General features: G+C 39.6%; 1 protein-coding gene across 1 annotated transcript in view; it reads left to right on the forward strand.

Moving 5' to 3' along the window:
- The first annotated feature begins 16,375 nt into the window (after positions 1–16,375).
- The window catches only part of tgfbr1b (transforming growth factor, beta receptor 1 b), a 109,806-nt gene continuing 99,760 nt past the window's right edge, over positions 16,376–26,421 (forward strand). The window contains exon 1 of the mRNA XM_061965754.1: positions 16,376–16,443. Coding sequence (XP_061821738.1) covers positions 16,380–16,443 — 64 coding nt within the window. The 5' untranslated portion in view covers positions 16,376–16,379. The remainder of the gene's footprint in view (positions 16,444–26,421) is intronic.

Consider the following 26,421-nt stretch of genomic DNA (forward strand, 5'->3'; position numbering starts at 1 on the left):
TTTTTTTTAATAAATATATTTTTTAGGTAAGATAAACATAATAATACAATTTATCTCTAGTCTGGATGATTTAGTTCTTGTCACCCTGTTGTCCTCCCGTCGGTAAAAAAGGCTGTCCTCACTCAGGTCAGCACGGCTGAAAATCGGGAGATTTTCGGGAGAATATTTGTCCCGGGAGGTTTTTGGGAGAGGCGCTGAATTTCGGGAGTCTCCCGGAAAATTCGGGAGGGTTGGCAAGTATGGTTTAGCTAAATGTGTTGGTTTTCTGACATGGACTTGTTTCTTCAGCATTGTCCAAACGTCAGGACTTTGGGAAGGCCTTTCTAAAACCTTCATTCTAGCCTGATTTAGCCATTCCTTTACCACTTTTGACGTGTGTTTGGGGTCATTGTCCTGTTGGAACACCCAACTGCGCCCAAGACCCAACCTCCGGGCTGATGATTTTAGGTTGCCCTGAAGAATTTGGAGGTAATCCTCCTTTTTCATCGTCCCATTTAAAGCACCACTTCCATTGGCAGCAAAACAGGTCCAAAGCATAATACTACCACCACCGTGCTTGACGGTGGGCATGGTGTTCTTGGGATTAAAGGCCTCACTTTTTCTCCTCCAAACATATTGCTGGGTATTGTGGCCATTGTGTCACTGAAGGCATCAAAACTATGAATGAACACATGTGGAGTTATGTACTTTACAAAAGGTAAAATAACTGAAAACATGTTTTGTATTCTAGTTTCTTCAAAATAGCCACCTTTTGCTCCGATTACTGCTTTGCACACTCTTGGCATTCTCTCGATGAGCTTCAAGCACACCTGTGAAGTGAAAGCCATTTCAGCTCGGGCCCAGCAAAGCCGGCGGCCTTTTTGAGTGTTTGGCTTTGCATAGTAGAGGTTTAACTTGCACTTACAGATGTAGCGGCGAACTGTAGTTACTGACAGTGGTTTTCTGAAGTGTTCCTGAGCCCATGTGGTGATATCCTTTACACACTGATGTTGCTTTTTGATGCAGTACCGCCTGAGGGATCGAAGGTCCGTAATATCATGGCTTACGTGCAGTGATTTCTCCAGATTCTCTGAACCTTTTGGTGATTTTACGGACCGTAGATGGTGAAATCCCTAAATTCCTTGCAATAGATGGTTGAGAAATGTTGTTCTTGAACTGTTCGACAATTTTCTCACGCATTTGTTCACAACGTGGTGACTCTCGCCCCATCCCTGTTTGTGAATGACTGAGCATTTCATGGAAACTGGTTTTATACCCAATCATGAAAAGGATTTGCAAATCATTGTATTCTGTTTTTATTTACGATTTACACAACTTGCCAACTTCACTGGTTTTGGGGTTTTTTATAAGGGGTATGCAGTCTCTGAGGCATGGACCTTCAGAGATCTTCAGATCTGCTTGGCCGGTTTGAGGTCATGGAGCATTTTTTTCAATTTCCACCACACTATTTGTAGGACATGACCTTTACCTTATGTGTCGAATGATGGAATAACAATAGTGTCCAAAATGTCAATGGAAACTTGTGCACTTATTGAAGATGTAATGTAATCTTCCCAGTGCAGTTACCTGACATGCAGCTCCATGTCATCAATAGGACCTTTTCCTGGAACCTCTGCTTCCTGGATCTATAGGTTCCTGTAGAAGTGTGTGGTTTGTGTTTCCACCGCATTTCCCAGATCAGGGTAGTTCATACAAATCAGGTTGATGACGTATGGAAAAGTGGTTTACCATATTACTGTCTTACAGTTCGGTCAGACGGTGACTCCAGTTTTCACCCATTTGTTCTTCATTTGTTTTGCTGTGCATTTTCTGTTTTCAAGTTGTCTGTCTTGATGCTTCGATGCTTTCCTTGGTCTACCAGTATGCTTGCCTTTTACAACCTTCCCATGTTGTTTGCACTCGGTCCAGATTTTACACATAGTGACTGTGAACAATCAGCATCCATCCATCCATTTTCTACCGCTTGTTCCAATTTTGCAAAATTTCTTGATGATTTACCTTTTTGAAGGAATTTGATAATCCTCTTCTTTGTTTAAATTGACATATCTCATGTTGGAGCCATGATCATACTTGAGAACCTTGAGACCTCCGATTTCGGGAGGTGGGGGGAGGGGGGTGGGGGCGGGGGGCGTGGCTAAAAGGGGAGGAGTATATTTACAGCTAGAATTCACCAAGTCAAGTATTTCATATACGGTATATATATATCTATATACATATATATATATATATATATAACAAATACTTGACGTTCAGTGAATTCTAGCTATATATATATATATATATATATATATATATACGTGTGTATATATATATATATATATATATATATACGTGTATATATATATATATATATATATATATATATATATATATTTATTTTATTATATGTATATATATATATATATGTATACGTATATATATATTTATTTTATTATATATATATATATATATATATATATATATATATATATATATATATATATATATATAAAATAAATACTTGAATTTCAGTGTTCATTTATTTACACATATACACACACATACCACTCATCTACTCATTGTTGAGTTAAGGGTTGAATTGTCCATCCTTGTTCTATTCTGTCACTATTTTTCTAACCATGCTGAACTCTGATGATGCATTGATGTGTGGCATGCACAAAAGTGCTTTCATCAAATGCACTAGATGTCAGTATTGTCCTGTTTAAGAGTGTCACAACATTTCTGTTTACGGCAGACGAACTGCTTTACGGTATATAAAAACGTGACTGCTGTTGTTGTGTGTTGTTGCCACGCTGGGAGGACGTTAATGAAACTGCCTAACAATAAACCCACATAAGAAACCAAGAACTCGCCCTCCATCATTCTATAGTTATAACGTGATTGGGCAGGTACGCTTTTTTATATTGTGGAGGACCTGAGTCCGCCTGAATTTCGGGAGATTTTCGGGACAAAATTTGTCCCGGGAGGTTTTCGGGAGAGGCGCTGAATTTCGGGAGTCTCCCGGAAAATCCGGGAGGGTTGGCAAGTATGGCCATGATTCATGTCAATCCACCTGGTGCAACAGCTCTCCAAGATGTAAATTCTCCTGATAGGCTCCAGCACCCCCCGCGACCCCGTAAGGGACAAGCGGTAGAAAATGGATGAATGGAACTGCCGATTAATGAACAGATTTAATCTGATGCAGGTTTTAGCATAGTATCAATCAATCAATCAATCAATCAATCAATTCCTTTATTGTCATTGTCATAATAACACTTAAGTCATACATGAACAACGAGATTTTGTTTGAGCTTTGTCCAGCGTCATAGAAACTGCATTGATGTGCAGGTTGACAATAGTTTACATTTGAGCATTTTAGCATTGTCAGGAAGATCGTGACAAGAGGGACGTGGGGGTGGGAACAGTCAGATGTTTGATGGGTGTTACGTTGATGTTGCAGCAATGCAATGTCCAGAGCACAATTATTGAGGTGGTGAAGAGTGAGGTAATAAGACGGTCCGGGGCAGAAAAGGGGCAGGCTGTTCATTTAGCAGTCTCACAGCCTGGGGATACAGACTGTGAGACATTCTGGTGGTCCTGGCGCGAATCGATTTATGCCTCCTTCCAGAGGGTAGCAGGTTGAAGAGGCCATGTGCTGGGTGGTATCTGTCCTTCAGGATGTTGTGTACTCGCTTTAGGCAGCGAGTTGTGTACATGGCACTCATCTCTGGGAGTATCGTCCTTGTAATTTTCCCCGCCGCTTTAACCACTCGCTGGAGGGCCTGTTGGTTCGCTTTAGTGCAGCTAGCAAACCACACTAAAAATCCGTAAGTGAGGACACTGCTAATGGCACAGTTGTGAAAGTTGACCATTGATTTCTGCGGAATGTTTGCGCATTTTAGTTTCCTCAAAAAAAAAAGACGTTGTTGGGCCTTTCAGACTGTAGAAGCAGTGTTAATGTCCCAGCATAGATCTTCTGTTATGTTCACCCCTAAGAATTTGAAATGCTTGACCCTTTCTACGAGATTGTTATTAATTAAAAGTGGAGGGTGTTTGTTCTGCCCTTTCCTGCGGAAGTCTACAATTAGTTCTTTGGTCTTGTTCGTGTTAAGAACCAAGTTATTGTTAGCACACCATGAAGCCAGCTGTTGGACCTCTGCATTGTATGCTGTCTCATCATTATTACTGATGAGCCCAAGCACCGGTAGTACCGTATTTTCCGGATTATAGGGAGCACCGGATTATAAGGCTCACTGCCGATGAATGGTCTATTTTTGATCTGTTTTCATATATAAGGCGTATTTAAGGGCGCATTAAAGGAGTCATATTATAATTCCATCCATCCATTTTCTACCGCTTATTCCCTTTGGGGTCGCGGGGGGCGCTGGAGCCTATTATAATTATTTTTTTCTAAATGTAAAACACTTCCTTGTGGTCTACATAACATGTAATGGTGGTTCTTTGGTCAAAATGTTGCATAGATGATGTTTTACAGATCATCTTCAAGCTGCTTTCTGACAGTCGCTTCCGGATGCGGCGTTTTGTGGGCGGTCTTATTTACGTGGCTCACCTTCGACAGCGTCTTCTCCCTGTCATCTTTGTTGTAGCGGTGTAGCGTGCAAGGATGGGAGTGGAAGAAGTGTCAAAAGATGGAGCTAACTGTTTTAATGACATTCAGACTTTACTTAAATTAATAACGGAGCAGCAAAAGTGTCCCGTGAAAAACCGTCCGACTGGAATTCTCTAATAACTAAAGTTCCTTGGGTGAATAATGTAAACTCACTACACCGGTATGTTTTAGAGCTTTCGTGGCGAGTTACTGACAGATATAAGTAAGAACTTTACACTACTTTATATTAGAAATGGTAACAGCGGAGGATGAATGTCCCATAACAAAAAGATAGAGAAAAAAGAAGAAGCTTATCAACTACGGTGTCACCACGGACTACAAAGGCGGACGCGCGCAATTTTTCCGGATTTATGCATATCCCAAATACAGATCAGCATGTACCAGAAGGTAAGAAAAGTTGCTTTTGCTTAATATTGCGAAACAAAACGCTAGATAATGTCTTACCTTATACACACACCATAATAATACACGTATGTTGAAGCACAGTACAATCCATCAAGCGGTGCGGCTTCATAGCTTACCAAAGTCGTACTAAAACATTTTGATAGATTTTTGAGCGCCGTGTGTAATGTTTTATATTTTCAATGGAACATATACAATATTGGTGTTGTTTACTTGAGTCATATTGCCATCATAGTACAGTCTACACGTATCTCTTATGTGTTACTGCCATCTACTGGTCACACTTATCATTACACCATGTACCAAATAAAATAGCTTCGAGGTTGGTAAGCAAAACCAGAATTGTTCCGTACATTAGGCGCACCGTCGAGTTTTGAGAAGAAGAAAAAAATATTTTAAGTGCACCTTATAGTCGGGAAAATACGGTTAATGAAAATTTACAGGCTGATTCCACAATGATTTCCTCAAAATTGAGTGATTCCATATTTTCAGTTTGCTTGACCTAAAATTGAAACTGTTACTGACTACCACAGTTATTCTTGATTTATTTTATTTTTTCTTAAAGCCAGAAAGTTGGCATTTGAAATGACTGTTTTGTGTCGAGTCTGTTATCTTCCTTTTTTTTTCTACAAAACTGAAGTATCATCCTCCAAGTTTAGCAACTCCATCATTTCTTGCCCAGGACTGTAGAATCTATGTCAGCGCATGAATCTGCATGAGAGTCACAGCCTCTGTTGATTTCTGAGCACATGTGTGCGCTCGCTCACTGCATGTAGTGCAGGGCGGTTGCACGCCGAAATGATCGTCCACCATCAATCTTTGTCACATTGTCCACAGAGAGCGTGTGAAGGTGGGGGATGGGAAGGTCTCCGCGACTGGCCCAGACTGCAGATGGGAGTAAACGTGAAGGAACAAAGGAAGGTTAGAACTTTAGGACAATACATGATGTCTTTATTTGAAAGATGTCAGCTGTGTGTGTGTGTGTGTGTGTGTGTGTGTGTGTGTGTGTGTGTGTGTGTGTGTGTGTGTGTGTGTGTGTGTGTGTGTGTGTGTGTTCTGGCAATGCTTACTTAATGGAGACATCGTTCTGTTTACACAGTCACCTTTAGGGGACCTCTGACGGTATGGGGACAAAAAAACAGATCCCCTAAAGGTAAACCTTTTTAAATGATAAATGAACATTTGTTATCCTGGCATTAATAGTACTGTGATTCTGTATGGTATCCATCCTTAGTTAAAACTAATATCCATTCATCCATCCATTTTCTATCGCTTATTCCCTTCGGGGTCGCGGGGGGCGCTGGAGCCTATCTCAGCTACAATCGGGCGGAAGGCAGGGTATACCCTGGACAAGTCGGCACCTCATCACAGGGCCAACACAGATAGACAGACAACATTCACACACTAGGGCTAATTTAGTGTTGCCAATCAACCTATATTTTTCCAAAAAACAAAATCTGGTTTAGTGTTCCTAAGGATGACATTTTCATACAGCGTGATTATAAAACATTATTACCTTAAATCAAGGGGTCCCCAAACTTTTTGACTCCGGGGCCGCATTGGGGTAAAACAATTTGGCTGGGGGCCGCGCTATATATATATATATATATATATATATATATATATATATATATATATATATATATATATATGTCTTAATAAGGTTATCCAAAAAATAGTGCTCGATACCGTAGTAGAGCGCAATATATGTATGTGTGGGAAAAAAAATCACAAGACTATTTCATCTCTACAGGCCTGTTTCATGAGGGGGGGGTTCCCTCAATCATCAGGAGATTTTAATGGGAGCATTCACATACCATGGATTATATAGGGCACAGAGTGGGTGGGTACAGGCTGGTGTAGGGGCGTGGTGATTGGCTCATGTGTTACCTAGGAGGTGTTTCCGTCTGTGGCGGCATGGTGTTACAATTTCGCTGCGCTTGTTGAGGGATGACAGGTCTGGACGGTAAATAATAAACAGTTTTTCTTTCAAGCATAGGTTGCATCTTTTATTACCACTATTGTAAGGTGTGCTGGATGCAAGAATTTTCCATGTTATTGAATATTCAACATTATTGTCTTTGAGGTCCCAAATGTGTTTGCTGAGTTCTGTGGTATTCCACAGGTTTTGGTTCCTGAAAGAAGCCTTGTGATTGTTCCATCTGGTTTTGAACTCTCCTTCAGTTAATCCTACATATGTGTCGGATGTGTTAATGTCCTTGCGTGTTACCTTAGATTGGTAGACAACTGATGTTTGTAAGCACCCCCTGTTGAGAGGGCAATCAGGTTTCTTTCGACAGCAACCACCCACCCACCACCACGAAAAGAATACCTACCGGAATTAATAAAAGGCTATCGATGCTGTCATCTAGCAAAGCTGAATTTGACCAAGCAACCCCCCCGTACCAAAAAGCCCTTGATGAAAGCGGATACAATTTCACCCTCACCTATGAACCCACGCCAGGAAACCAACCGAAAAAGAACAGAAAACGAAACGACATCATCTGGTACAACCCCCCATACAGCAAAAACGTCTCAACTAACATTGGACACAAATTCCTCAATCTGATTGACAAACACTTTCCCAAAGACAACACCCTAAGAAAAGTATTCAACAAGAACAACATTAAATTGAGCTACAGCTGTATGAACAATATACGACAAATCATTTCAAACCACAACAAAACAATTGCAAATGAGCCGTCGACCCCCGGACAGAGCGACTCCAAAACCAACAAAGGTTGCAACTGTCGAAAGAAACCTGATTGCCCTCTCAACGGGGGGTGCTTACAAACATCAGTTGTCTACCAATCTAAGGTAACACGCAAGGACATTAACACATCCGACACATATGTAGGATTAACTGAAGGAGAGTTCAAAACCAGATGGAACAATCACAAGGCTTCTTTCAGGAACCAAAACCTGCGGAATACCACAGAACTCAGCAAACACATTTGGGACCTCAAAGACAATAATGTTGAATATTCAATAACATGGCAAATTCTTGCATCCAGCACACCTTACAATAGTGGTAATAAAAGATGCAACCTATGCTTGAAAGAAAAACTGTTTATTATTTACCGTCCAGACCTGTCATCCCTCAACAAGCGCAGCGAAATTGTAACAGCATGCCGCCACAGACGGAAACACCTCCTAGGTAACACATGAGCCAATCACCACGCCCCTACACCAGCCTGTACCCACCCACTCTGTGCCCTATATAATCCATGGTATGTGAATGCTCCCATTAAAATCTCCTGATGATTGAGGGAACCCCCCCTCATGAAACAGGCCTGTAGAGATGAAATAGTCTTGTGATTTTTTTTCCCACACATACATATATATATATATATATATATATATATATATATATATATATATATATATATATATATATATATATATATATATATATATATATATATATATATATATATATATATATACATATATACCCGTATATACACATATACATATATATATACATATATACACATATATATATATATATATATATATACATAGACATATACACACACATATATACACATTTACATATACATATATACACACACACACATTTACATATAATATATATACATACATATGTTTTATATGTAAATGTGTGTAAAGCATATTGTCGAATAATGCATTTTACCATCGATAATGTGACATACAGCAAGTGCGCTCTTTAAGTCAATTAGTGCGCGAGGAGTATATATATATATATATATATATACAGTGTATAAATATATATATATATATATATACATACATACACATATAGACACATATACATATATATATATATATACACATATACATATATACACATATATACACATATACATATATATATATACATATATACATATATATGTACATATACATATACACACACATATATACACATTTACATATACATATATACACACACACATTTACATATATATATATATATATATATAAATAAATAAATGATAAATGGGTTGTACTTGTATAGCGCTTTTCTACCTTCAAGGTACTCAAAGCGCTTTGACACTACTTCCCCATTTTACCCATTCACACACACATTCACACACTGATGGAGGGAGCTGCCATGCAAGGCGCTAACCAGCACCCATCAGGAGCAAGGGTGAAGTGTCTTGCTCAGGACACAACGGACATGACGAGGTTGGTACTAGGTGGGGATTGAACCAGGGACCCTCGGGTCGCGCACGGCCATTCTTCCATTGCGCCACGCCGTCCCATATATATATATATATATATATATATATATATATATATATATATATATATATATATATACACACACACACATATATACACATTTACATATACATATATATATATATACATACACACACACACATTTACATATAATATATATATATACATATATATATATATATAAATGTGTGTGTGTACATATATACACACACACACACATTTATATATATATATATCCATCCATCCATCCATTTTCTACCGCTTATTCCCTTTGGGGTCGCGGGGGGCGCTGGAGCCTATCTCAGCTACAATCGGGCGGAAGGCGGGGTACACCCTGGACAAGTCGCCACCTCATCGCATATATATTATATATATATATAATATATATATATATGTATATTGTATGTAAATGTGTGTGTGTGTATATATATGTATATGTAAATGTGTATATATGTGTGTGTATGTATGTATATGTATATATATATATACATGTATATGTGTATATATGTATATGTGTCTATATGTGTGTGTGTGTATATATATACATATGTATGTATATATATATATATATATATATATATATATATATATATATATTCCTCGCGCATTAATTGACTTAAAGAGCGCACTTGCTGCATGTCACGTTATCGATGGTAAAATGCATTTTTAGGCAATATGATTTGCCTGAGTGGCTAGGAGACGGTAGAAAATGGACTAGTAAGGACAAATTTTAAAAAAAATAACTTGGGACTTCCCGCGGGCCAGATTTTGGACGCTGGGGGGCCGTATCCGGCCCGTGGGCCGTAGTTTGGGGACCCCTGCCTTAAAGTATGATTCACATTCAGAATGTTCCATCCTTCTAGAAATGTTAGTTGAAATTGCAGACAACTTCATTACTGCTAAATAGCAGTTTTCAGTAATGTCACAGAAGATGCAGGACTTGTTTTAACATTTAAGTGGTGAAACTTCCTATAAGAGGACAGCTGTAGTGCTGTATTTTGACCATCATATCATATTTCATTTGAACTTTTTTTTTTTTTAAATGGTCCTCAGTAGTCACGTACAAATTTGTGTGAATTATGCAAAATTATTTAAATTTGGTCCCCATGAACCATATTAACTCTTTTTCCCCAGGGTCCCCAGTAAGAATGACCAGCACATTACTTCATCAATCCAGAGATTTAAAGACGTGTATGAGCTAACTGGGCAGTGGACATTTTACCTCATTTTTGTTATGCCTCCACAACCTGTAGAAAGGGTGGTGCCCACAAGTGATGATCAAAAACTTGGTTCCCATTCCAAATGATAACCTGTGTGTGTGTGTGTGTGTGTGTGTGTGTGTGTGTGTGTGTGTGTGTGTGTGTGTTTTGGAGAGCCTGACACACATGTGGCGCCACAGCATGTCATTGAAAACAATCTAATCTAAGGCGGACAGCAGCAGGGAGAATATCATCTGTTTTCTGATATTATCATTAGGATATGTTCCCTCAGTCAGAGGCACCGTGACACTCACTGCCTGTTTGTCTGACAAATCATGTGACTGTCGCCTTCCGTTCCTCCGACGCTTACACAGACTGTTTTTGTTTCAACTTCTGTTTAAAGCCCCTCGGCTTAAAAATCGCAGATAACTCTTCTTTCTGTTGTAATTTCTGAAACCGAAACTAAACACCACCGACATCTGAAGAGAATACTTGCATCGGAGACTATATCTACCGTATTTTTCGGAGTATAAGTCGCACCGGCCGAAAATGCATAATAAAGAAGGGAAAAACCATATATAAGTCGCACTGGAGTATAAGTCGCATTTTTGGGGGAAATATATTTGATAAAATCCAACACCAAGAATAGACATTTGAAAGGCAATTTAAAATAGATAAAGAATAGTGAACAACAGGCTGAATAAGTGTACGTTATATGAGGCATAAATAACCAACTGAGAAGGTGCCTGGTATGTTAATGTAACATATTATGGTAAGAGTCATTCAAATAACTATAACATAGAACATGCTATACGTTTACCAAACAATCTGTCACTCCGAATCGCTAAATCCCATGACATCTTATACGTCTAGTCTCTTACGTGAATGAGCTAAATAATATTATTTGATAATATACGGTAATGTGTTAATAATTTCACACATAAGTCACTCCTGAGTATAAGTCGCACCCCCGGCCACACTATGGAAAAAAAACTGCGGCTTATAGTCCGAAAAATACGGTATATTTATATGTACTGTATTTCTGAAGATAGTTTTGCCTTGCCTTGACTTGTGTTTCCTTGGAAAGTTACTCCAACTAAACAAAAGGATAACTGTATTTTTGGGACTATAACCATACTTGCCAACCCTCCCGATTTTCCCGGGAGACTCACGAATTTCAGTGCCCCTCCCGAAAATCTCCTGGGGCAACCATTCTCCCGAATTTCTCCCGATTTCCACCCAGACAACAATATTAGGGGCGTGCCTTAAAGGCACTGCCTTTAGCGTCCTCTCTCACCTGAAAAGGAGACTATTATCTACAGCAGTGTTTTTCAACCACTGTGAGATACAGTCTGGTGTGCCGTGGGATATCATCTAGTTTCATTTATTTGGGTTAAAAATATTTTTTGCAAACCAATAATTATAGTCTGCACATTATGTGTTGTTGTTGAGTGTCGGTGCTGTCTAGAGCTCGGCAGAGTAACCGTGTAAAACTCTTCCATATCAGTAGGTGGCAGCCGGTAGCTAATTGCGTTGTAGATGTCGGGGACAGCGGGAGGCAGAGTGCAGGTAAAAAGGTGTCTAATGCTTAAACCAAAAATAAACAAAAGGTGAGTGCCCCTAAGAAAAGGCATTGAAGCTTAGGGAAGGCTATGCAGAAGAAAACTAAAACTGAACTGGCTACAAAGTAATTGAAATACATTCAATTAATTGAATATATTTCAAAATAAACTTACATGACAGTGTCTTTTTTTTACCCATAATCTAATAATACACACATTGAACTACTCTTAATGTGTATTGTTTATTGTGTAAAAGGTTCCTAAGCCGACGATTTGAATCACGGGACTAAAAGTAACAGGAGTTTTGGTGTAGAATTAGCAAATACATTAAATATAAACACATCACATGTATGCTTACATATTTTTGACACTAAACACATTGCAGTGATTCAACAAAAAAAAAGTATAAAAAAATATAAATGACATAAAAAATTATAATTTGCAAATAAGTTGACACTAAACATAATTACAGTGATTTAACAAAACACAAAGTATTTAAAAATAAATAAATAACATCAAAAAGTCAGTCATTGTTGAAATATACCGTATTATTAAATACACAAAACAATAAATTACTTTTGTTCTTCCCATGACCCACAGATGATTATAATGATGCAACTTCCTGTGGACCATGTGACGACTCCACATTGTTCAGTTAGGGTTACAGGACTGTGTGAAAACACAGGGCCACGAGTCCACGACTAAAGTGACAATTTGAACAAAATGTTTGCTTTTTCCAAAGAAAATGAATATATGTAGAGTTGAGATAAGGAGTAACACAAATATGGAAAAAGAATATTGATTTGTTATCATATTCCAGTGACTCTCAAACATTTTTCACCAAGTACCAGCTTGGAAAACACGCGTCTCTCCAACTCCCACCATAATGACCAATATTAAAATACAGTAGCATAGTAGGCCTAAGTAATTATTAAAAACAAGGCAGAGGTAAAATTTAAAGGCCTACTGAAATGCGATTTTCTTATTTAAACGAGGATAGCAGGTCCATTCTATGTGTCATACTTGATCATTTCGCGATATTGCCTTATTTTTGCTGAAAGGATTTAGTAGAGAACATCGACGATAAAGTTCGCAACTTTTGGTCGCTGATAAAAAAGCCTTGCCTGTACCGGAAGTAGCAGACGATATGCGCGTGACGTCACCGGTTGTGGAGCTCCTCACATCTGCACATTGTTTACAATCATGGCCACCAGCAGCAAGAGCGATTCGGACCGAGAAAGCGACGATTTCCCCATTAATTTGAGCAAGGATGAAAGATTTGTGGATGAGAAAAGTGAGAGTGAAGGACTAGAGGGCAGTGGGAGCGATTCAGATAGGGAAGATGCTGTAAGAGGCGGGTGGGACCTGATATTCAGCTGGGAATGACTAAAACAGTAAATAAACACAAGACATATATATACTCTATTAGCCACAACACAACCAGGCTTATATTTAATATGCCACAAATTAATCCCGCATAACAAACACCTCCCCCCTCCCGTCCATATAACCCGCCAATACAACTCAAACACCTGCACAACACACTCAATCCCACAGCCCAGAGTATTGTTCACCTCCCCAAAGTTCATACAGCACATATATTTCCCCAAAGTCCCCAAAGTTAGGTACGTGACATGCACATAGCGGCACACACGTACGGGCAAGCGATCAAATGTTTGGAAGCCGCAGCTGCATGCGTACTCGCGGTACCGCGTCTGCGCATCCAACTCAAAGTCCTCCTGGTAAGAGTCTCTGTTGTCTCAGTTCTCCACAGGCCAATGGTAAAGCTTGACTGTCATCTTTCGGGAATGTAAACAATGAAACACCGGCTGTGTTTGTGTTGCTGCAGCCGCCCGCAATACACCGCTTCCCACCTACAGCTTTCTTCTTTGCTGTCTCCATTGTTCATTGAACAAATTGCAAAAGATTCACCAACACAGATGTCCATAATACTGTGGAATTTTGCGATGAAAACAGACGACTTAATACCTGGCCACCATGCTGTCCCAAAATGTCCTCTACAATCCGTGACGTCACGTGCCGGCGTCATCATACCGAGACGTTTTCAGCTGGATATTTCGCGCGAAATTTAAAATTGCACTTTAGTAAGCTAACCTGGCCGTATTGGCATGTGTTGCAATGTTAAGATTTCATTATTGATGTATAAACTATCAGACTGCGTGGTCGGTAGTAGTGGGTTTCAGTAGGCCTTTAACAAGCATATTTAATATGTTATGGCCAGTGTAACGTTCCACACAGTTTGACCAGTAACGCTGTTTGAATATAGGAAAAATAAAACAATGTTTTAATGTATTTCGGTGTTTTCATCTGTGGTTGTTGTGAAAGGGCTTTATAAATAAAGTTAGTATTGTATATTTCATGGTAAAGTCACATTTTATGAAGCTGTGGCAGGCATTATATCTCCAAGGTTTCTCATTGTCATCCCATTGGGTTGAGTTTTTTTCTTGCCCTGATGTGGGATCTGAGCCGAGGATGTCGTTGTGGCTTTTGCAGCCCTTTGAGACACTCGTGATTAAGGGCTATATGAATACACTTTAATTGTTTGATTGATAAAATGCTGTTTTTTTTTGTGTTACATTAATGTATTAAATTGTATTTATTCAATAATCAATCTGCTCAATGTGCAGGACGTGTTGCCTGAATAAAAAAATATTTTATAGTTAATTTTGTCCTGCATTTATACATTTTATTCCCTGTGGAATGGCCCGTTTAGCGTAAATCCAATCTACTGCCAGCGCGGCAACAACACACAACAACAGCAGTCACGTTTTCGTCTACCGTAAAGCAGTTGGTCTGCCGTAAACAGCAATGTTGTGACACTCTTAAACAGGACAATACTGCCATCTAGTGCATTTGATGAAAGCACTTTTGTGCGTGCCACACAGCAATGCATCATCAGAGAGGGTGTTTAGCATGGTTAGAAAAATAGTGACAGAGAATAGAACAAGGATGGACAATTCAACCCTTAACTCAACAATGAGTAGATGAGTGTTATGTGTGTGTATATGTGTAAATAAATGAACACTGAAATTCAAGTATTTATTTTATATATATATATATATATATATATATATATATATATATATATATATATATATATATATATATATATATATATATATATATATAATAAAATAAATATATATTTATAGCTAGAATTCACTGAAAGTCAATTATTTCTTGTGTATATATATATATATATATATATATATATATATATATATATATATATATATATATATATATATATACACATATATGTGTGTATATATCCATCCATCCATCTATTTTCTACCGCTTATTCCCTTCGGGGTCGCGGGGGGCGCTGGAGCCTATCTCAGCTGCAATCGGGCGGAAGGCACTTACACCCTGGACAAGTCGCCATCTCATCGCAGGGCCAACACAGATAGACAGACAACATTCACACTCACATTCACACACTAGGGCCAATTTAGTGTTGCCAATCAACCTATCCCCAGGTGCATGTCTATATATATATATATATTTATATATATATATATATATATATATATATGAAATACTTGACTTGGTGAATTCTAGCTGTAAATATACTCCTCCCCTCTTAACCACGCCCCCAACCACGCCCCCCGCCCCCCCACCTCCCGAAATCAGAGGTCTCAAGTTTGGCAAGTATGCTTATATAGCACATTTACCATGAATTGATTAACGTGGAGACCGACTTAAACAAGTTGAACAACTTATTCGGGTGTTACCATTTAGTGGTCAATTGTACGGAATATACAATGTACTGTGTAAACTGTACTGTTTCATATAATGTATTATATTCCTTTGCAATCTACTAATACAAATTTCAATCAATCAATCAATTTAAACAACAAAAGTGTTTCCAAAGTGCTACAAAAAAAATAAATTAAAAACAAGATTCAAATACTATCCTTAGCTCCACCAATGACTGAATAAAAACAAAATAAGTAAATATAAAAGCAATATAAAAATAAATGTGATTAAAACAATAAATAGAAATACAAATTTCAACATGCACATATATAGTGAATATTTTACAGAAGGTAGAAAGTCCAAAAGGAGGCAATACAAGGTTATGAGTTTAATCGATAAGTTCAATAAGCAGTGAAAATGTTGCTTAAAGCGGAATAACGTAATACAATTTTATTCAAGAAAATAGCAACAGTGTTTGTTTACAGCAGTGGAAGAACGGTTCTCAATGGGCGGGTCTCTCCCAGGTCGTCTTAGCCAATACGGTTCACGGGTTTCGCAAAGTAGGCGGGACTTGCAACTCCATCAACCAATCGCCGCTCCCCTTTGTCATCCCAAGGAGAAGTTAGAAGCCCGCTACCAGTCTGGTCAGGAGCCACGATGGATACAATACCATGCCTTTTACTTCTGCTGCTTTTCGCCACCATCATACCAGAAAACGCCGGTAAGAGCTCTAAATATACCACATGCGGCCGTGTTTGGCGGTTTGGGGAAGTGTTTTCACGGAGTTACACTGTCGCAGGCGACAAGAGAAGCAAGGAAATCTCTTTGTTGAAGAAACGTGAAGAGTAAACTAAGATGGCGCGGGGTCGCTGACTAGCTCGCTGCTGTCTGTGGAATGTTTATTGTCCGTAAAAACAACCACACGAGGAGTTTTAAAGTCACTCCGGGCTTAAAGGCTCAACAAAGTGAATTCGACGTGAATGTTTTCGGGGGCTGAGGCGTTCGGTTTCTGCTCGGCAAATAAGTACGCGCGGAGTTTTCTCACAGAAAGTTGGCAGTGGCGAATGTTTGTTCAGTTTTGGTTGTTCATTTACGTCGTGGATCAATGAGGACAATTAATAAACTGCCACAATGTCTCGTCCTACTTTTTTTATCCCCTCTATGTTCACAAGAAGTGCACAATTTTCAATTCGAGTCTCGTAAAGTTGCGTATCAATCAAAGTTTACTTATATAGCCCTGAATCACGAGTGTCTCAAAGGGCTGCACAAGCCACAACGACATCCTCGGCTCAGATCCCACATCAAGGCAAGGAAAAACTCAAACCCAATGGGCTACAATTGGGTGGCCGGTGCAATGGACGTCGAGTGGATCTAGTTAATAGTGGGAGAGTCCAGTCCATGGTGGGGCCAGCCGTAGATCATCTTGAGTGGAGACGTCCCCAACTGATGCACAGATGAGTGGTCGACCCTGGGTCCCGACTTTGAACAGCTAGCGCGTCATCTGTGGTCACCTAATAACCTCTCCAGGCAGGAGAGGGGGGCAGAGCAGAAAAGAGACGGCAGATCAACTGGTCTAAAAGGGGGGTCTATTTAAGGGCTAGAGCAGTATTTTTCAACCACTGTGTGCCGTGGGAGATTATCTAATTTCACTTATTTGGGTTGAAAATATTTTTTGCAAACCAGTAATTATAGTCTGCAAATTATGTGTCGATGCTGTCTAGAGTAACCGTGTAATACTCTTCCATATCAGTAGGTGGCAGCCGGTAGCTAATTGCTTTGTAGATGTCGGGAACAGCGGGAAGCGGCGTGCAGGTAAAAAGGTGTCTGATATTTTAACCATAAATAAACAAAACTTGAGTGCCCCTAAGAAAAGGCATTGAAGCTTCAGGAAGGCTATGCAGAACAAAACTAGAACTGAACTGGCTATAAAGTAAACAAAAACAGAATGCTGGACGACAGCAAAGACTTACTGTGGAGCAAAGACGGCGTCCACCGTGTACATCCGAACGTGACATGACAATCAACAATGTCCCCACAAAGAAGGATTAAAAACAACTGAACATTTCTTTAATGCTAAAACAAAGTATATGCGGGAAATATCGCTCAAAGGAAGACATGAAACTGCTACAGGAAAATACCGAAAAAAGAGAAAACGCCACCAAAATAGGAGCGCAAGACAAGAAGGAAAACACTACACACAGGAAAACAGCAATAAACTCCAAATAATTCAGGACATGATGTGACAGTACAAATACTTTGAGACAAGAGCTATAGTGATGCATGCTTGGTTATGGTTTAAATTAATATCCAACAATCGTGACAATGACTTTTAACTGTCAACTGAGTTTTGTTTTTTAATGATTTCTGCTGGTGGTGTGCCTTGGCTCCAAAAAGGTTGAAAAACACTGGGCTAGAGTATATAAATGAGTTTTAAGATGGGACTTAAATGCTTCTACTGAGGTAGCATCTGTAACTGTTACCGGGAGGGCATTCCAGAGTACTGGAGCCCGAATAGAAAACGCTCTATAGCCCGCAGACTTTCCTCCCAATGTAGACGCTTGAAATTTGTGTATTGTTGTTTTAAATCATCGAGTCCAGATTCATCGGTTGTTAACTTTGAAAAGAAGCCACAAAAGTCTTTGTCAACGTTACCTGCCGCACTGATCCAGAAATGATCTCACCCTACTTTTTGTTTTTGCCGCTGAGAAACATTATTTTATGGCGTGGCTTTCCCCTGTGTTATCTCAAACGGCGGCATGAAGCGGTTTCTGCAATGGGGTGTCCGTTCACACCGTTTTCATTCATGATTCCTAAAACGCGTGGGAGAATTTGGAGTCCCGTTCGATTTAAGGGTTTAACCGCAGTCAACTTAATATTCTGCATTGATTTATCCCCAGCCACCTGCCGCCGCGTAGCACACCCTTATGCAGCAAATTGGGGGTGGGCTATATTCCTGACTTTCACGCGATTCCATAAAAACGGCGTTCTGTATGAGTTATGAACATGATTGCGAGCTTGTATGCATTAAATGGCAGACTCAGGCGTTTTCTTTGTGTCTTTTCTTTGTGCAGAGAGCATGGGAGCCTGATCATGAGTGTGTGGGGGGGAGGGAGGGGGGGCTTTTCACACACATCCACGAAGGCTGATCAGAACCTCCCATTGCCAAAAGCAGAGCGGTGTCCTCACATAACACCCCGTCACCTCACAATAGGGGCCATTATCAAATTGATATGTTGCCTTAGGGACGCACGGAAGGGAGGCAAATTCCACATGCTTTTGTCCTGCAAGAGGATGCTCGCTGTGATGAGTCCACATCGGAATCCACAGTCGTTCAGGTGTTAGATTTGTGCATTTTATGTCAGATTGTAAGTTATGTAAAAAAAACACTTTTCATGCCTCAAAATGCTCCGTGCATGCAAAACGGTGTCTGGCGGATGCATGTTACCCACAACATAGGAAGGCTGGTTGCATTGTTTGTGGTCATCCAAACATGGGCAGTGGGTAAAATGAGGCGCTGTCACTATCGCCCATCCCATCCCTCGGAGCTTCCCCGCCTATAGGCTGCGTCCTTCCCCAAGCCTCCCACCGCCCATTTGTCTGTGCAGCATCACATGTTCAGCCCCTCGCCCCCTTTTAAGAATACAGTGGTACCTAAGGTCAGAGGAGATCCGAATGGCGCATTGTTTACCATAAGAAATCATAATCCGTTTCAGGCGCCCAGAAATATGAAAACGCAACCCATTTCATAAAGAATAATTAGGGCCCTGTAAGACCTTTTTATTTTACCACCATATAGTGTGTGCTTTGTGGGTAATAAACACAATTTAATGAAATGTCAGTTAATTAAATGCAAACATCCATTCATAATGGGACGATTTGGACCAGTATTTCATGTCAATGCACAATACGTTGGACACATAAATGTACCATTAAGGGAGTTAAAGGCCTACTGAAATGCGATTTTCTTATTTAAACGGGGATAGCAGGTCCATTCTATGTGTCATAATTGATAATTTCACAATATTGCCATATTTTTGCTGAAAGGATTTAGTAGAGAACATTGACGATATAGTTCGCAACTTTTGGTCACTGATAAAAAAGCCTTGCCTGTACCGGTAGTAGCAGACGATATGCGCGTGACGTCACAGGTTGTGGAGCTCCTCACATCTGCACATTGTTTACAATCATGGCCACCAGCAGCGAGAGGGATTCAGACCGAGAAAGCGACGATTTCCCCATTAATTTGAGCGAGGATGAAAGATTCGTGGATGAGGAAAGTGAGAGTGAAGGACTAGAGGGCAGTGGGAGCGATTCAGATAGGGAAGATGCTGTGAGAGGCGGGTGGGACCTGATATTCAGCTGGGAATGACTAAAACAGTAAATAAACACAAGACATATATATACTCTATTAGCCACAACACAACCAGGCTTATATTTAATATGCCACAAATTAATCCCGCATAACAAACACCTCCCCGCCAATACAATTTAAACACCTGCACAACACACTCAATCCCACAGCCCAAAGTACCGTTCACCTCCCCAAAGTTCATACAGCACATATATTTCCCCAAAGTTACGTACGTGACATACACATAGCGGCACGCACGTACGGGCAAGCGATCAAATGTTTGGAAGCCGCAGCTGCATGCGTACTCACGGTACCGTGTCTGCGTATCCAACTCAAAGTCCTCCTGGTAAGAGTCTCTGTTGTCCCAGTTCTCCACAAGCCAATGGTAAAGCTTGACTGTCATCTTTCGGGAATGTAAACAATGAAACACCGGCTGTGTTATCCGGCTCAACAGTCAGGGGGTGCATTCTACGGCGGGGGTGCGTTATCCGGCACAACACAGACGTTTTCAGCAGGATATTTCGCGCGAAATTTAAAATTGCACTTTAGTAAGCTAACCCGGCCGTATTGGCATGTGTTGCAATGTTAAGATTTCATCATTGATATATAAACTATCAGACTGCGTGGTCGGTAGTAGTGGGTTTCAGTAGGCCTTTAAAGTGGAACTGCACTTTTTTTGGAATGTTGCCTATCATTCGCAATCCTTATGTAAGACAAGAATACTTATGTTTTTCTTTTTATGTATTCCAGATAGTAAGTGAATGCGATCAAAAATCTGCTTACAATGGAGCCTATGGGAGTAGCTCTATTCTGCCTATAACACCCTTAAAAACATCCAAACACCTCCATTAAGGTTTTATGTACAAGCTGTAAGTATATACACAGGCCTGGGCCGATAATGAATGATAGCCAAAAGACAATTTTATTGCCATTATTTTAATGACACCAAATTAACTATTGATGAAATGATTATACATAATATTATGGCGTTGATATCCTTTCAAATGCAAATAACTTTTATTTCTCGTGTATTTTAACATTGTAATTGGAATGAAAACGTTTAAATCTCCAAGTTAAATAAAACTAACAATAAAATATAGTTTCTGTTAGCAAAAGTTTGTAATTGAATACAATTTATAACCAAGCGCAATAAAATATCTTAAGGGGGGCTTTGGGAGGACAGGGGGGCTCAAAGTCTGTTTACAATGCAGGCCAACATGGCCCAAATCTGATTTTTTTTTTAGGTTTGATTTTTTTCCAGCTGACTGTTTACATTGCAAGTAAAATGTGACTTTTATCAGACTCCAGTATAAATGGGCACAGGCCCCAATGTGGCCTTGACATCACTTGCATGCGCAGTTTGATAAAGTAAAAACAAAGGAAGTTGACCGGGAGGAAGTCGCGACTGCTACAAAATAAAATAAGTCACTTTTGAAGAGCGGAGTTATTTTAGCGATTTTCATTTGACTTGGAAAGCAGCCATTCTGGAATGATAGGTTACATATATAAGTCAAGGGTTTTACAATATTCAGTATAACTTTTTGAACCAATATCATGTTGATAACATGGCAGTCAGTGGAGCTCTTACTTTTACACTTCCACACAATGTTTGTCACTTCCTGCTCATTGGTAGCTGAGAGGAAGAATTCTGTTCAATAGTTGATTTTGTAACTCCATTGTCTGAGATATCAACAGCCAATTTAGGACCAACATTTACAAAACAATTATTGAACTTATTCACTACATTACTCATATTATAATCTTCACTGTTTTCATCAATAAAGTAGTCAGGATATGTCAACTTTGAATATCCTTGTTTGATTAGACCACACCAAAACTCAATGTTGTCCATTGAGTTTTTCAATGTGGCCCGCCGGACATTCCCAAATAATTTTTTTGGATCTTTAAGATGGAAAGTGTAGCTGCCATTATGATGTGCAGTCATGTTTTCTTGAACTATACAAAGTATTTCAATGGTTGTAATCTGCGCTTATGGATGATATACTAGTTACTATGGTAATCTAATTAGCTACTATGGTCATCTAATTAGTTACTATGGTAATCTACGTTACAGCAACTCAGACGGGGCATCAAGCAGTGTGGGCGGGAAGCGTTTCCACAGATGCGGAAGGAGATTTTCACAACAAAGTTCTAAAGCTTAGTGATATATATAATAGAACAGAAAGTACTTTATTAATCCCTGGGGGGAATTCAGCAAATATCAGATATATTAGATTGTAGGTGGGTTTGTTTTGTACCCGTCGCGTTCATATTTCACTGTTTGTTGCATTTTTGCTGCGTTTCACTTGATTGTAAAATATGTCGGGGGTGTGACGTTCATATTTTGTCAATATTCAGTGTTTTATCACTCATAGAAAAATGTAATATTCCATTACGTTTTTTAAGGCGGTCTGTCATAACGTTTTTAGCATTCAATCAGACATTATTGTGAGGTTTTGTATTAGTGTTCAGTGTTTCCCACACATTCATTTATTTGTGGCGGCCCGCCACGAAAGAATTACGTCCGCCACAAATTGATTTTTCGGCTTTTGACTCGCTCGACCGCTCATAAAAGCAATGGGACTCTGTCTGTGAATGTACCTTGTAGTTACAACTCCGGTGCAGTAGGTGGCGGTAGCCTACTATGCATTGTAACTCCGCTAATAGCACTTAATTCACCTGGTGGGCCAGAAGAAGAAGAAGACGACGACGACGAAGGATCAAAATACGAGGGTAATATAGGTTATAGCTGCATCGCTCGCGGCTTGTCATATATTTAACGTTAATCCGCGATTTCACCAAGCGTTTCACTGACGGTGAGCAGCCTGACGCTGCTTCATTAGCACCGCCGCTGTTTGACTCGGGGGCCGGGGCAGACGCACGTAGTAACAGTCACGTGTTGCCATACCGACGAGCTAACATGTCCAGGTTATAACCCTGTTGTCAATAAACACACGTGGACTGAAGCTAAATTGTCCACTGTCCACTTCAGCATGTGAATGCAATGAAAAGAATAAAATCTGAGCCAACCAGCTGTTAAAATGTTGTCCAGGTTAATGTTTTGGCCATTAAAGGCCCTTCATTTCAAGATTTCAACTGTGATCGGGCTTTAAACAGGTGGCTGACCTTTTCAGATGAGTGTAACTGCTACTGGTCAAATAATGTGAAATAGCATTTAATTTTTACATGTATGCAATGCCATTTAAATGTAATTATAGATAATAATAATAAATACTGTGTAGTGTTGTAAATAGTCAACGGTAAGGATTTTAGTAAGATATAAGCCATGAGCACTACACAGCCAGAAAAAAACCTAGGCAGGACAAGTAAAAATATTGGGGCAAGTAGATTTGAGAAGTCGGGCAAGTAGAAAAAAACCTTAACGTTGAACCCTGCATGTGTTGAGCTGCTGCCGCTTAAGGTTAGACGGCACTGTACATAGAGCGGTTCTGCTCGTTAGTAATAAATTCTAATGTTGGATGTTCACTCCTTCACACAGATGAGTATAGAAAAATATTTTCAACGGCCGAAAAGGGCTCGACTTGGAGAGGAGGTAGGCCTACAATCCGGACCACAGGTGCGACCTGTTCAGCAGCAGCAGGAGGAGGAGGAGGAGGTTGACTGACTGGCAGGACACTTCTGCCTCTGTTTCACTTCATGTTGCTGGTAAATAATATGGTTGTAATAGTAGGCTAAAGTCAAATTATTTAGTATTCACTAATTAAAGGGGCAGAGCTTTAAGAGACATTTTAGCTTTTATATTTTATAAGATATATTTTTTGTAAGAACCACAATTAATAAATATATTTCAGTGAATAACTAATTGTTCAAATCTGTATATAAATATGTACATAAAGTGTTGTAATTATATTCCAACTCTGCGTTCTTCTTGGTCATCGCCGCTGCCGCCGCCACCCACCGCCCCTCGACCACACCACCACAAATAGATGCCTGTCCTGTGGGAAACACTGGTGTTCTTAAAAATAGAAATATCGGCCCACAGACACATTTCTTTCTCTAAATGTGGCCCCCGAGTCAAAATAATTGCCCAGGCCTGGATTCGACTATTCAAAACATCCCAAGTTCCTTTTATATTGTTTTTGTTTTCATTTAGTTTTTTTTGATAATATAACCGTTTGCTTGTTCTTATAATATCAGTTAGTTTATTTTTGTACTTCTTGTGTCGTTTTTCGACTTCTTTTCTTTTTATTTTGATGAAAAGTTTGTAGAGATTGTTTTTCTTTTCACAGGCATTAATTATCCCTTTTGTGATCCAAGGGCTATTTTTATTTTTTCCTTTTTATAAAATATTCTTTCACGGGGCAATGTTTATGATGCAGGGAAGTAAGGATGTCTAAAAAATTACAATAAGCACTGTCCACATTTGGTTCTCTATATACTGAAGTCCAATCCTGAACTGCTAAACTATTGTTTAGGACACAGATTGTTTCCTCAGTTGTTATTCGTTTAGAGATTTTTGCCATAGTGTCTTTGGTTTTCTTGAGATGACAGTCATATAAAGTAAAGACAGGTATTCATGTGTGATTTCCAAAAGCGCTTGTACAAGAAGTAGAAACACAGGCATGTCTGGATGACTCGCCTCCATCTTTCTAGTGGTTGCCGCCGAGTTACCGAACGGGTTGTTATGAAGCCGGCGTTCTTTCTGATGTCACTTGGTGTGTGGGGCGCGGTCTTTCTGGCGTCACTTCCTCTCCGAACTCAGTTTGTAAATGATCAATGTGTCCATACAATGCTACGAGCTGGAGATTCATGAAATAGACAGCGCACTTACACGTGTAAACATTTTTCCAAGGAGGGTTACCTTAAACCAGGGGTGTCAAACTCAAATACAGAGTGGGCCAAAATTTAAAACTGAACAAAGCCGCGGGCCAAGGTTGAACAAATTAACCTTTTAATAGGGACCCAAACAAGTTTTGCATTGAATATTGAACAAGCAAGGCTTATATAACTTTATAGTGACATGCAAAATCGAGTTTCAAATAATAATAATAATAATAATAATTCAAAAATATCAATGGCATATCAAATAAAAATTGAATGCCTCTTTTCTATTTGCAGCCTTCTGAGGTAAATATCAAAATTAACTTTTTCCACAGGCTAATAATACATTTGAAAATAAAATACCAATAATGAATGAATCAAACATTCAAGCCTTGAAGTAGCAAGAGAAAGTGCATGAATAAAACATTAATTATTTCTCAGTTTGATACACTGATTTGCTTTAACACTGAATATGGAACAAGCAACGCTTATATAACTTAATACTGCAAAATCATCTTTCAAAAAACAAACGAAAAAACATCAATGGTATATTAAATAAAATTTTAATAAATAATTGAATGCCTCTTTTCTATGTGCAGCCTTCTGAGGTAAATATCAACATTAACTTTTTCCACAGGCTAATAAATTTGAAGACAAAATAACAATGAATAAATCAACCATTCAGGCATTTTTACTGCTCAGTTTGCAACACACTGATCTAATCTGATGTGCCCAAGCCAGATACCTGCCATCTTTTCTGGGATGCTAGTTTATTAATGTCGGGGGTTGGAGGGCGGGGTTTGGTGGTATATTGTAGCGTCCCGGAATAGGTAGTGCTGCAAGGGGTTCTGGGTATTTGTTCTGTTGTGTTTATGTTGTGTTACGGTGCGGCTGTTCTCCCGAAATGTGTTTGTCATTCTTGTTTGGTGTGGTTTCACAGTGTGGCGCATATTTGTAACAGTGTTAAAGTTGTTTATGCGACCACCCTCAGTGTGACCTATATGGCTGTTGATCAAGTATGCCTTGCATTCACTTATGTGTGTGTAGAAGCCGCATATATCATGTGACAGGGGCCGGCACGCTGTTTGTATGGAGGAAAAGCAGACGTGACGGTTGTAGAGGACGCTAAAGGCAGCGCCTTTATGGCACGCCCCCAATATTGTTGTCCGGGTGGAAATCGGGAGCAATTCGGGAGAATGGTTGCCCCGGGAGACTTTCGAGATGGGCACTGAAAATCGGGAGGGTTGGCAAGTATGAGTATTAGTGGTGAATGAGGTGTTACAGCAGCACCGCAGCTGTATAATACCGGCGGACCAGCTCTAATGTTAATTTGATATTGCCTCAAGGGCCAAATTTAAATTACACGGCGGGCCATATTTGGCACCCATGCCTTAAACAATGGTTTAGTGTGGCTGACACGATGCTTAGGCTAAATAATTATTCGTTTAAGGAGTTATCCGGCTTAGTGGAGACATAGCCTTAATGGGGACAAGATAATTCACCCCCTTCCTTTCATTCCGCTATGGTACAAAGTACAAACGCGTGTAGCTGCTAAAAGCGACGAAA

Source organism: Nerophis lumbriciformis, linkage group LG07 (assembly GCF_033978685.3).
Source record: "Nerophis lumbriciformis linkage group LG07, RoL_Nlum_v2.1, whole genome shotgun sequence".
In the NCBI taxonomy this organism is placed as follows: Eukaryota; Metazoa; Chordata; class Actinopteri; order Syngnathiformes; family Syngnathidae; genus Nerophis; species Nerophis lumbriciformis.